Source organism: Plecotus auritus, assembly GCF_963455305.1.
Source record: "Plecotus auritus genome assembly, chromosome: 8".
NCBI classification, from domain to species: Eukaryota; Metazoa; Chordata; class Mammalia; order Chiroptera; family Vespertilionidae; genus Plecotus; species Plecotus auritus.
The window spans coordinates 67,559,242-67,571,613 of NC_137782.1; the positions used below are offsets into that span (position 1 = coordinate 67,559,242).

The 12,372-nt window shown below is 47.7% G+C and overlaps 1 protein-coding gene across 3 annotated transcripts in view; it reads right to left on the reverse strand.

The window, feature by feature from the left end:
• Positions 1–12,372, reverse strand: part of DNAAF9 (dynein axonemal assembly factor 9) — a 136,609-nt gene continuing 124,237 nt past the window's right edge. For all 3 annotated transcript variants that reach the window (XM_080685377.1, XM_080685376.1, XM_080685378.1), the window contains exons 31-37: positions 12,224–12,310; positions 8,704–8,810; positions 8,312–8,386; positions 6,134–6,339; positions 4,939–5,004; positions 3,917–4,010; positions 1–3,357 (exon numbers count right to left, since the gene is read on the reverse strand). In XM_080685377.1, the coding sequence (XP_080541503.1) occupies positions 3,245–3,357; positions 3,917–4,010; positions 4,939–5,004; positions 6,134–6,339; positions 8,312–8,386; positions 8,704–8,810; positions 12,224–12,310 (748 nt within the window). In that variant the 3' untranslated portion in view covers positions 1–3,244. The remainder of the gene's footprint in view (positions 3,358–3,916; positions 4,011–4,938; positions 5,005–6,133; positions 6,340–8,311; positions 8,387–8,703; positions 8,811–12,223; positions 12,311–12,372) is intronic.

The window sequence follows — 12,372 nt, forward strand, 5'->3', positions numbered from 1 at the left end:
TTGTTCAGTGACAGTTTATTGGTCCTTAGCATTACATCTGTTACCAAGGTCAATTCAGATACACAACTGCAGGTAAAAACATGTAAAATAATATAAAAATAAATTGAAGGCTACTTTAATATATTTACTGAATTAAGTAGTGTAATAAATACTATAATGAGCAAAAAGCTTCAATCACACAATTCAGTTTCACTGAAGTTACAGTAGTGTTTGTAAATGAGTGTAAAATTTAAGTTACAAATATTAAAGCACTGAAAAGCTATAAAAGTGAATTTTGGCACGTAAGTGAGCTCTTCTTCTGTCATTAGTATTTGACAACCTAAGACAATGAGGAAGCCATTTCTCACCTACTTTTGAGGTACAACTATCCAACTAGGTCAGCAACATGCTGGCATGAATACTTAATAGTTTACAATCTTTGAGTTAACTTTTCCCTTTCGAGAAGCCTGAAGAGCAACTCAGAGCTTATTACTGTGCAAAAATTCTCCAGAACCCTAACTGAATTTAGGAGGGAACTTTTTCTTGTGACCTGCAGGGCCTTGTGTGCCGGCCTGAGGTCGGAGAGCCCCAGGGCTTCGGGGAGCCAACGTAACTCCTTGCCAGCTGCCCCTTCCTAGGGTAATCCCTTTTCTCCAATTTCTGCCTCCTCCCTCCAAATAAAATAAAATAAAATAAAATAAAATAAAATATCCCACATCAAAACGTAAAATGACCCATAACTTCAGCGATTTCAACAGTATCACACTCACTCTGGGTGATATAAAACTGAAGCTGCTAACAGGAAAGTTGGCAAAAAGCATGTCAGCCCCTGGAGGACTTCTGCCTGTTCCTAGGAACCCTCACCGATGTCTTTGCTGGGTCCTTAGTATCCACTTCTAAGGTCAAAATCTAAAACACAGTGTCATGGCCCTTCCTCACCAGGCAGCCAAGCCCCCACCCTCCACCTGGAGGAATCACGTGGATATTCACAGTCGGAACCCAGAGGCCCGCAGGTTCTGGAAGAGGCAGTGCAGGGAGGATGCGCCCTCCTGGCCTCAGTCCTCAAAGAGCTCACACTGCTCGTGTGCCTCTTCATCAGGGCACAGAGAGTGCGCCCCAAGGAGTGAAATGCCCTTTCACCTATGTGCCCCTTCACACTCCTGAGCAGGCTGAGGAGTGTCTAAGGAGGCCTTAGCCAGTTTTGCCGTTTGGCTTTTAAAGTTAACGTTTTGACTTTTTTCAATCACAGTTTCATATTCTGGTTGAGGTAATCACAGTTTTCCCTCTAAGAGGGGCAAGTTGGTGAGAGAGCATTTCTACGGACAATGGTCAGAAACCAAGACCACCACGTAAGTACAGCCCCACGCAGTGGGAAGACCCGCTGCTATGGGCGGGTTCCGACCCCTCTTTAAAAACTCTTTTGTGCAGCAGCCAGGAAATGGCTCGAGTTCCAAGATCTGGAGCTTTCATTTAAAACTTCACAGCAACCCACCTGGAGGAAATGGTCCCACCCACCCCACCCACCCCTTTTCTAAGGCTGCTCAAGTTTGAGTTTTTAAAAAGAGCTCGGTAGAGCTAAAGGAAGCTACAAGTAACTCATTGCTTATTTAATCAATTGCACTTAATATCTATGTTATTGATTCTGGAGCAGAGGCAAGTCCACTGTGAACCCCAAACACTGGCCAGCCAGACATTAGGGGCTCCCAGACTTGGGCTCCACACCTGGGGCCTTGTCACCAGCAGCTTTGGGAGCTGGGACTGGAGAACATGAGTCTTTTCAGAAGCCTTTCTTCATGCAAGATTTCTTACTCAGTAGTACTGGAGTATTGTTCGTTTGGCTTCAAATACAAATTGTTTTTTCCTAATACAGGTACGTGGTACCGACAAGCCCATACAATTGCTTTAGTACTTGCATGCAGGCCTCTGTGTGACCAGGCACACAGACCACATGTGCTCCATCCTTTCTGACTCTCCTCTGCACCAGGGGTCTTTCTCAAAAACCCCACTACATTACTGGAAACTTTGCTGGTTTCGCCTATGTGCTTGTTCCTAAGGCATGCAAAAACAACAACATGAAATCAGAAAGCATTTACAGCCTAGGCAGCTGAGGTGCTGAAGTCCTAACAGACATCATCTAATACCAGTGCCTGGGACCTACCTCCCTTTCTTCCACACTAGTTCTGGAGGTCAGCATGGGACATACCTGTAATTCCCCTCTGCTTTATGGTCCACTGAAAACAAAGCCACTGGAAGGAATTCTAATTTGGACATTGGAATTCTTTGAAATTCCTGGTCCTCAGGAGCCCAAAAAATCCAGGGCCAGGAACAATGCTTGAGGGCACCAATTTCCTGAAGTTTGTGGCCGAAATCCAGACCTTCCCTGGCGAGGCTGAGGGGAGGGTTGGGTGCTGGGGACTGAACCCCATTCAGTGACACCCCAAAAAATGATCAGGACCTAAAACTGAGCAGTTGCAGGATTCTCCCCTCAACAGTGAGGCAAAGCATTGTCAGGGAGCCTTCAGCAGCAGGTTTGCTCTGGTCCCTGAATGAGGCAAACTGGAGTGATACCATAAGGGGACTCAAAGCCCATCCTGAGGGGGACTGCTTGTGTCAGTTCAAAGCCGCACACTCTGAAAAGCAGGTCGCCTTCCAGTTTAGTCTGTAAGGACAAGCCCCTCATCTTAGAACAGCTATTGATCTCAGCCTAAGCTGACTCTGGGTTGGGCTGGGGCAGAGCTTGTGCTGTTCCCCCAGGACTGGCCCAGGGCCAGCAGGGCCAGCTCCCTCAATGGGAGGAGCCTGACCAGGAAGGCAGGCACTGGGATAAGGCTCTTCTGGGGCACTGTCTTGAGGCCTGAGGTCTGTGGTGGCCTGGCCCTCCCCAAGGGTGGTTCCAATTTGGGTAGCTAGGGTTCCTTCTGCATCCTAGCAGCTACTCTGTGCACTCCAAATGCTTCCCCTCACCCTCACACAGTGCTTCAACAGCCCAAAGGAGATACTGTGAGAGACCTAGAGATCCTGGACTGCCATCCACACACACTGCAGTCCTTGTCTGCTCATGCTCCATGAGGACCCCTCCCCCCAAATCAGTGGTGCAGATGATGCTCTTCAGCGCTGCAAAGAGAATAAAGACAACATGCACTCAAGCCAGCACACAAAGGCCAAGGAGAACAAAGACAGCCCCTCTTTGGGAGGGGCCTCTGGAGGAACTGAGGCTAATACACCCTGTTCTGTCCATCTTGAGTGGACATTCTGCAGCCTTCCTCTAAGGCCTCTGCTCGAAGAGATCGTGATATTCCTGCTGCTCCAGCTCTCGGTTATACTTTTCAATTTCCCGGTTGGCTTCTTCCACATAGTCATTCATGAACTGGTCCATGACTGGCAGCTCATTAAGGAAGAGAGCCATGAGTGTGGAGGACAAAAAAGCCTGCCCTGGCCCAGAGGGATCTGTGGGCAGGTGGAGGCGGGGGGACTCTGAGGTAGTAAGTGCCTGCATAGAAAGTACCTGATGGGCTTTTATATACTGGCAGCACCAAAGTCACAAAGAATGTGGCAGGGGTTGGCGCAGGGTCCTTCATGAGGTCTTAGACCTGTGCCCTTCAGCTTTCATTAGCACACAGCAGCACCCTATCTACCTTTTCACAGATTAACTACTGTAAGCAGGCCCCATCTCCAACATGTAAATTGTGACCTGGATGACCACAGAACTGAGGATGTCACCACAGCTGCATTTAAACTACAACCTACAGGATTATATCAGCAAGCACTGAATGAAGGAGAAATTCAATTGACTTTAAGAGGCCAAAATGAAGTCCGCCTCTATGATTTGCTGCTCTCAGAACCCAGCCTGCTCCAGTGCGGGGCTGCCTTGCCTCTAGCAGACACTTTCCTTATAGATGAACTTCCACACACCCCCAGCCCCAGATTCCAAGGATACGTGGGTGAAAATCAGTCTTGTCACCAAAGAAATTGACAAACTGGGTGCCATTATAAAAGTAGCCTGCAGGTAGGGGGTCCAGGTGGCGTTTAACCTACAGGGAAAAAAAGAGTCCTGTTAGAATTATCTGACCACTTTCTATCGTTCACTCATTCATTAAAAACAAAAACAAACCTACTATCCTAGCAAGATAGCCCACTCCATGGAGGCTGTGTGTTGGGAAATAAACACCTCCCCACAGCAGCTCTCAGGCTGGAGGTCTCCAGGCTCATAGGGAGGCACTCCGGGTGTCCCTAGTGAGAAGACTCTGGTTGTCCAGTGGTCCTGGTTAGATAACATACCCGTTGTTGGCTGTCTCCCCTTCCTTCTCTCTGTTACTTTCCCATTTCCCTACTCGTGTCTCCTAGAATCATTTCCAAAGTAAACTACTTGCACTCATCCTTGTTGAAGGTCTGTCTTCTGAGGTGCCCACGGTGTCCTTCCTAGGAGCACCCAGGGTTGCCCAGGTCCTGTTGGGCCTGGATATGAAGGGGCTCTCCTCAAGTCCAAAGCAGGGGCTCCTGGAGTCCCAGAGCACTCTCCTGCCCACCTGCACATTACTGGGACTGGTAATGTGGCTCATGTTGGGGCCTGTGTTCCTTTTAGTCTTTGCCTCCAAACCTGTCAGGAAAAGGCTCCTGTGGAGGTAGGAACTGGGGCAGAGGCTGGGAGTCAGCCTGCAGGTCAAGAGGGCTCATCAAGGGCCCTCTTGTCCTGGCCTCAGGATTCACACATTACTCATAAGCAGCTTCAGGATCTAGACAGTTTTTCCTGGGCCCTTGCTGGTTTATGTAGACCAAGGGGATGGGAAGGAGAGAATAACTTCTTCAGCTGTTTGAACAGGGTGACAAAACAGGGCTTCACCTTTTCCTAGATCTCATGCCCAGGTGACACCAGAAAATCCCAAAGGATGAAGCTACACAGCTTGGAAGGACAGCTTTGGGATATGGACAGGCCTTAAGCCCCTAGGGCAGGGTACTCACATGGATGTTCCTGATCTCCTGCTGGGTCAGCATCCCCCTGGTCTTCAGGGCTTTCCTCTGAGGCTTCTGTGCAGAGATGGAGGGAGGGGTCAGGTCCCAACAGAGCTGATGGAGTACCTGGGCAGGTGAGGGCTCAAGGGGCCAGTTATATGACTAAGACCCCAGTGGAGGGGAAAGCAAGCACTGTCATGACCTGAACACAATATCCTGCCTGTCTGCCCCTCAAGAAGACCACTCCAGAGCTTTGTGTGCCGGGGGATAGTGGCAGAGGAGAGACCAGTGCTTTTGCAAATAGGCATGTTCCTGCCTCTGCAGATTCTCATCCCTAAGGCCCACCGGTGACAGACATGCAGACAAAGGGATGAGGTCCCATAGTAAAGCATCATCAAATTTATCCAGGTAGGTTGAGAAAGACACAGCCACAGGCAGCCATTCCTCAATATAAAAGACAGGTTTCCACTGAGCATCTACAAAGGCCCTGGGCCCCAGGCAATTTTATCTCCAGAGTTCTAGGATGAGCTAACCCCCCAAGGCTGTGCTAAGAGGCTTAGCACCCAAAGCTTGCAGTGTATTGAAGGATTTTAACTCCATAACTCCACTGTGTGTGTGTGTGTGTGTGTGTGTGTGTGTGTGTGTGTGTGTGTGTGTGTGTGTTTGGGCTAAAGATGCTTGTGTGCATTTACAGGAAGCCTCCTCTTCCCTGGCACCTGTCTCCAGGGCCCCAGGCTCACTGCTATCCAGTGAGTCTTGATTTGCAAAAGGCTCTACCCATATCTTTGTTGTTAATTCCTTTCTAGAGGGAAAGCTTAAGAACAGGTGATTCTGGGCTCAGAACACTGGAGAATTTTGAATTCGTTTCAGCTAAGAAATGACATTTTGAGTTTGGAACATCAGTATGACACAGGGTCCACATGGAACAAGTAGGTTTCACCCAGGCCCTAGTTAGGCCACTTAGTAACTCCAGTCTGCTTGTGGAAGCAGAATTGGAAATGTCTGAGAACAAGTCTGCCTTGAGTTTGTCTGAGTGGCTGCCTTCCACTCTCTAAGTGTCCCTGAAAGTGCTGGCTGAGCCTGAGTGGTGGGGAATGGGGAGGCACCAGGGAGACTGTGAAGGGACTTTTGCCTCAAGGCCAGCAGCAGCTCTGAGGTGTGCTAGCCACATCTGTGCCAAGTCTGTCTGGGCTTCAAACACTACCTGCTTAGCAGACTGCCGTAGCCAGTCCTTGACACTTTCTTCCTTCAGGGAGCAGCCGATGAACACGAGGTAACACTCCTGTTGCCCGCTGCTGTCTTGAGGTGTGCCTCGAGAGTTGGGTGGTGGTGTGGGTCCCTCCAATACAGGCACGATGCTCAAGGAATTGGCCAAAGTGTTGTGGCAGACCTCCATGGTCTTCTCAGAGTCTGCAAGAACACATGTCAGTCCCTGAGACAATACCCCCCAAAAATAAGGCTACACTAAGACTGACACAGGGTCTATGGTTGAGGACAGACTCATGAGACATGTACAGGAGGGAGAATTGACATGATTAGTGGCAAGTTAGAAAGGATGAAGTAAGAGAGGGCAGAGTAGGTTGGTTGATCAAGTGATCAGGTGGATACAACCCAGAAGGGGACTATAAGAGAAAGGCCCCCTTCTGGAGGGGCGGGTCTCAACAGAGGCCTGAGAGGCCAAGGGAGGAGGGTGTGTCCAAAGTACAAGTGCTGTGGAAGGGTCACCTGAATGGGAAGAGAAAAGAGGGGACAAGGTTTACAGGCTGAGAAGCTGGGCTATGACTGACAGGAGACATGAGAAAAGATCAAGGTACCTCTAAAAGGCAGGATGAGAAAGGGATCCAGAACAACAGAGGTTAACCTTGAACAAGAAAGGGGTCAAAAGTAGGTATAAAGAAAGAAAAGGAGCTGATGATGGGGGAGAGGGAAGACAAAGGCACTAAGACCCCTGAAGCAGGTGGGGGGTTGTCTGTTGGCACCTGAGGGAAGTGGGCTTGAGCAAGGGGCTTGAAGAGAGGGCCAAAGTTTCAAATTCAGTAATATAAATTAGGCCAATGGTACAGGTTAAAGACCATGGAAGATTCCTTTTTAAAGGTTACGTTGTCTAATTCTTCCATCTGAAGACCCAGATAGTTCCATGCTTACAACTCTCAATGGTTCCCTGTAGCAGACACTGATGGTTGCCTGTCCAGCAGACCTCTCTTCCTCCAATACCAATTCCCCATGGGTCCTGGATCCTGGAAGGCATAGCAACTCAATCCTGGCCAAGGGGAGAAGTCTGCTGAAGAACTGGGAGGAGGCACTTCAGCAAGGGTGTCTGCACTGATAAAGATACCACAGGAAGAGCCAGCATCTCCATCGGCTGGATGTTGTGTCTGGATTTGACACTAGACCTACAGCACTACCTGGCAACCATAGGAGTGGGTACCTGAGGACAAGCTGACACCAAGAATGGAAGAACACAGAGACACACATTACGTGGGTCCTCAGTGGCCTTGCTATGCAGCCTGACCTCTTGCTTCTTGGTATGTAGCTAACACCTGCTAGTTAGACAACCTAACAGACACAATCCCTGCCTCCCCCTAAGCCCCAGCCACAGTAAACCCTTTTTGGTTCCTGAAGCGTGCTGTTTTTGCCTCAGGTCCACAGCACATGCTGTGCCTTTTCTCTGGAACAGTCTCCCCTTCCTCAATGTTGAGTTGAGCAACTCCTCTTTTTGAGGCCTTCTCTGACGCCAGCCCAGGATAGACAGACTTCAGGTTTGGAGGGCTCCAGATGTCTAAGGCTGATAAATAGGGCCCACTGAACAGAAGGGAGAAGGCAAGTGACTTTGACAGACACGGATCAGAAGGTGGAGATCTCAGTGTTGGGGTAGCTCTAGAAAGGTGATAGGTCTAGATACAGCCGTGGGCAAACTACAGCCCGCGGGCCGGATCTGGCTGTTCTATCCGGTTCTCTTGCTCTCCCCTCCGCTCCTTTACTTTGAATTTATATTAGTTCACACAAACACTCCATCCATGCTTTTGTTCCGGCCCTCCGGTCCAGTTTAAGAACCCATGTGGCCCTCGAGTCAAAAAGTTCGCCCACCCCTGGTCTAGAAAGAAACCATGGATGATGGTTTGAGTCTCTGGAACAAGGAAGTCAAGGAAGTCCAGGAGCTGTGAGGAGAGGCCCTGGGCAGGCCATCCAGGGGAAGGAGGACAGATCCTCCACTGTGGAGCAGAAGGACCTGAAGGAAGGTAGGCCCTTGGCAGAGAGGGGTGATTGGAAGAGTCTAATGGTATAAGGCCCAGAGGGGAGGGTTTTGGAGAGAGTCTGCAGAGCACCAGTGGAGGCTCAGAACTCCATAGTGCAGGGCTCCCAAATCCAACCCCCCAGTTACCTGAAAACTTCACTTTGCCCAGGATGTGGTAGATGTTTCCAGAGAAAGGACTTGGCTTGATGGAAGACTGAATTGCTGGTGGAGGAAGAGGACAGGATTGTTACCCACCTGGGGGCAGAGGCCAAGTTCAGAGTGGCAGCGCTGGGACAGTTAGGGACTAGGAAGGGATCTTACTCTAGGGTCTTGTGTTCATGGATTCTATCCCCACCCATTCCTCCCCAGTGGCTCCAGAGGTGGCGGATTCCTGCATTCTCAAATCCCTCTGCCTGTTTTCAGACTCAAATGGAAAGACGAAGAGACAGCATAGAGAAAACTAAAATGGTGCCAGGAAACAGGGACAACTCTTGGCGTTCTTTTACTGGGGTCCGGGACATGTCCCAGCCAGGGCTTACCTTTACATTTGGCTACAAAGCGAGTCTTCTCCAAGGGACGACCAAACCATACACAGATCTGAACCATTAATGGAAAGACTGATCCAGCATCAAATTTACCTTCATACCTTAAAAGATTTAAAAAATTGTAAGTACAACAGTATTATATAATACTTTGGAATGAACTACATATTATTTATCCTGTAATATTTGAATTCTCTCTTACTTGTATACAATTTTGTGTATAATACCTTTGTTTAAATGTATATGTTTCTTTCACCTTGAGGTTGGGAAGAATGGTTTACCTCTTTAGACTAGTAGTTTCTTGACATCAAAGACCCCTTCAGCCTTTGAAGCCTGCCAGTGTCCCACCTGAGACCGGGGGTCCTTCCTGGTACCCTTAGAGCTCTTCCTCAGGACCACACCCATTTTTTAAAAAAATATATTTTATTGATATTTTACAGAGAGGAAGGGAGAGGGATAGAGAGCTAGAAACATCGATGAGAGAGAAACATCGATCAGCTGCCTCCTGCACACGCCCCACCGGGGATGTGCCCGCAACCAAGGTACATGCCCTTGACCGGAATCAAACCCAGGACCCTTCAGTCCGCAGGCCGACGCTCTATCCACTGAGCCAAACCGGTTTCGGCCACACCCATTCTTTCAAGGGCTCCGACTATGCTCCATCATTGCTGAGGGTAGCTTAACAGACTGTATATTTGGTGTGTACACTCTCTCCAGAAGGAAATAAAGGGCGGAGGCAGCTCTGCACTATTTTCTCAGTTTTGAGTAATGTTGCCACAGACTCATTCAGAACATGGCCATATTCAGAGCATTTAAAAAATTTAACTTTTTATTATGGAAAACTTCAAACACATGCAAAGGTAGAAGGTAGTATAATAAACTCCCATCAACTAGCTTCCAAAGTAATGGAACTGTCATTTCTTCTTTTGTATTATTTCCTTCAGATGAATCCCCATGATTGAAATCAGTCCAGAAGAAGGTGTAACCATCTCATGGGTAATAATTTATACTGCCCCTGGCAGTAGGTGAGCATTCCAGTTTCACAAGAATTCCCCAGCAATGGTTACTATAGATATTTTTGGTTAAATGTAATAGTATCAATCAAAATAATAGTGAGGCATCATTTTACATTTTGAATATTACTGACATAGAATTGCTATCACGGTTACCATCTGTATCTGATCCTCAGTGAATTGTCCACATCTATATGGAGTGGACTATTTTTCTTAACTAGCCTAACAAGTTTCTCAAATATTATATTAACCCTCTGTCACATTTGAAGCAATCATTTTCCTCCAGACTATTGTATTTTCTTCTTCTTTTAAAAAAATATGATTTTATTGATTTCAGAGAGAGGGAGAGAGAGATAGAAACATCAATGATGAGAAAGAATCATCGATTAGCTGCCTTCTGCACGTGCCCTATTTGGGACCAAGCCCATAACCTGGTTATTGAACCGTGATCTCCTGGTTCATAGGTTGATGAGCCATACCCGCTGGGCTGTATTTTCTTATTAGTTTCCTTGGTTTTAAAATAGCAACTGTAGTTTTGAATTTTATATTGTTGAAAGTATCTTATTCTTTGTGATTTCTTAAAGTTGGGTAGTAGCATAACATTTTTGCAACACTGCCATGGTCTTTTTTCTCTCCCCCAACCCAGACAGCCATTTGGAGACCATGAGTTACTCTGGCTTCTGTGCTCAGAGCCAGAATCCTTAATTTGGAGGGGGATGAAGGAAGAGGGAAAAGTTTCCTCCCAGGCTAGAAACACGCCCTTCAACCAGGGAGGTGGGGGCGGGGCCAAGGAGAACAGAGGGCCGTGAAGGGGAATGGTTAAGAATCTTCACAGCAGAGGCGAAACCGGTTTGGCTCAGTGGATAGAGTGTCGGCCTGCGGACTGAAGGGTCCCGGGTTCGATTCCGGTCAAGGGCATGTACCTTGGCTGCGGGCACATCCCCAGTGGGGGGTATGCAGGAGGCAGCTGATCGATGTTTCTCTCTCATCGATGTTTCTAGCTTTCTATCCCTCTCCCTTCCTCTCTGTAAAAATACCAATAAAATATATTTAAAAAAAAAAAAAAAAGAATCTTCACAGCACAGAATGAGCACATCCTGGAACTGAAGTCCATTCACTAGGAGGTGATGGCCCTGACCCAAGGAGGGAGGGGAGTAATGTCCAGGGATGAGTAGGAGTCTGATGGCTGCCATCTCGTTAAATGACTAAGTTATCTGAATCCAAGGAAGGAATTCAGAAGGGAGAGCCTGAAGGGTGATTTAAAAAAAAAATCTTCCTTGTTGAAAGTATTACATATGTTCCTTCTCCCCACCCACTGATCCCCTCCATCCCCCCCTTCACCATCCTATTGTCTATGTCCATGGCTTATGCATATATGCATACAAGTTATTTGGTTGATCACCTCCCACCTACCCACCCTTCCCCACCTTCCCTGAAGGGTGATTTTAAGGCCCCTCCATCGCTGATTATCTACAATGATTGGTTTTCCTGATCAAGGGAAGGTTTCAGACTCCACACTCACAGAACCTAATGAGCTCCTCATACTCAGCTCTTTCCTGGATCAGTCTGCCTCCAGGAAACTGTATCCGGAGCTCGGTTCACGTGCCCAGAATGAGTCAGATGGACTGGAGGAAGGGTGATTCCCTAGGCACCAGGTGCGGATAGAAGTCTCAGGCCCAGGCCCATAGGTGTGGGCAGCAAAAGGCCCCGCATCTGCAGCCACCAGAGGAGGGTTTCACCTCAGAAGCTCCATCTCTTTCTTTCTATCTAAGATATAACTGTCTTGTTCAGGAAAAAGGGATGATCCACTTACCTACTGTATAAGTATGATGTGACTCAAATCAAGTATGGTATGACTAAAAGACTAAATTTTTATTCATTTACATTTTATTAAATAGTCAAAGGTGGCTAGTGGTTACCATACCTGAGTGTGCAGTCTTAGAACAATGTGTGTAAGTGCTCCTGAGCTGCTGGGTATTAGTATGATTACAATGCTCCTTGTAGTCTCTTTCCTTCTCTTCTCCCCTCTGGAGGAGAAGGTTACAGGCTGGGAGGCTGCCAGGACAGAAGAAACATCTTCTGGGCCCCATCGGCAGGGAACTCACCTGTCAGGAAGGAACCCTAGAGGACTGATTATTCTCAGGAGTGACTCTCTCACCTGGGAAGGTTACAACTCCTTGGTTCTGTGTCAGCAACCTCACCCTCACTAGAGGCCAGAGGAAACACAGGACACTATTGTGCCTGGTGCCCACAGGAATAAATACCCACTTTATTCCATATCTATCCTTTTCCTCAGCATGCAGCAAGGCTCCCAATTTGGAGCCCAAGATGGGGAGCACTGGGCTCCTGGAAAAGCCAGCTGCTGTTGGGACATGGCAGGTCCTTCCAGCTGCCATGGACACCCTTGTATAGCACACCTGGTATTCTCTCTCTCTCTCATGCTGTAAATAAATAACATTGGGTTTACAAATAAATCTTAGCTACTTTTCAATGATGATACTTGCCAGCCAGGGTACATTAAATATCGAGATCGTAGCATCTGAGGACTTGAAAAACTGTTTTCTGACAGAATCAGCTCAATGTCTTCATTCCTTTGAAAACATACAGAAAAAAAACCCCACAGATTAATTAGGACTATCAATCTTAACCTGCA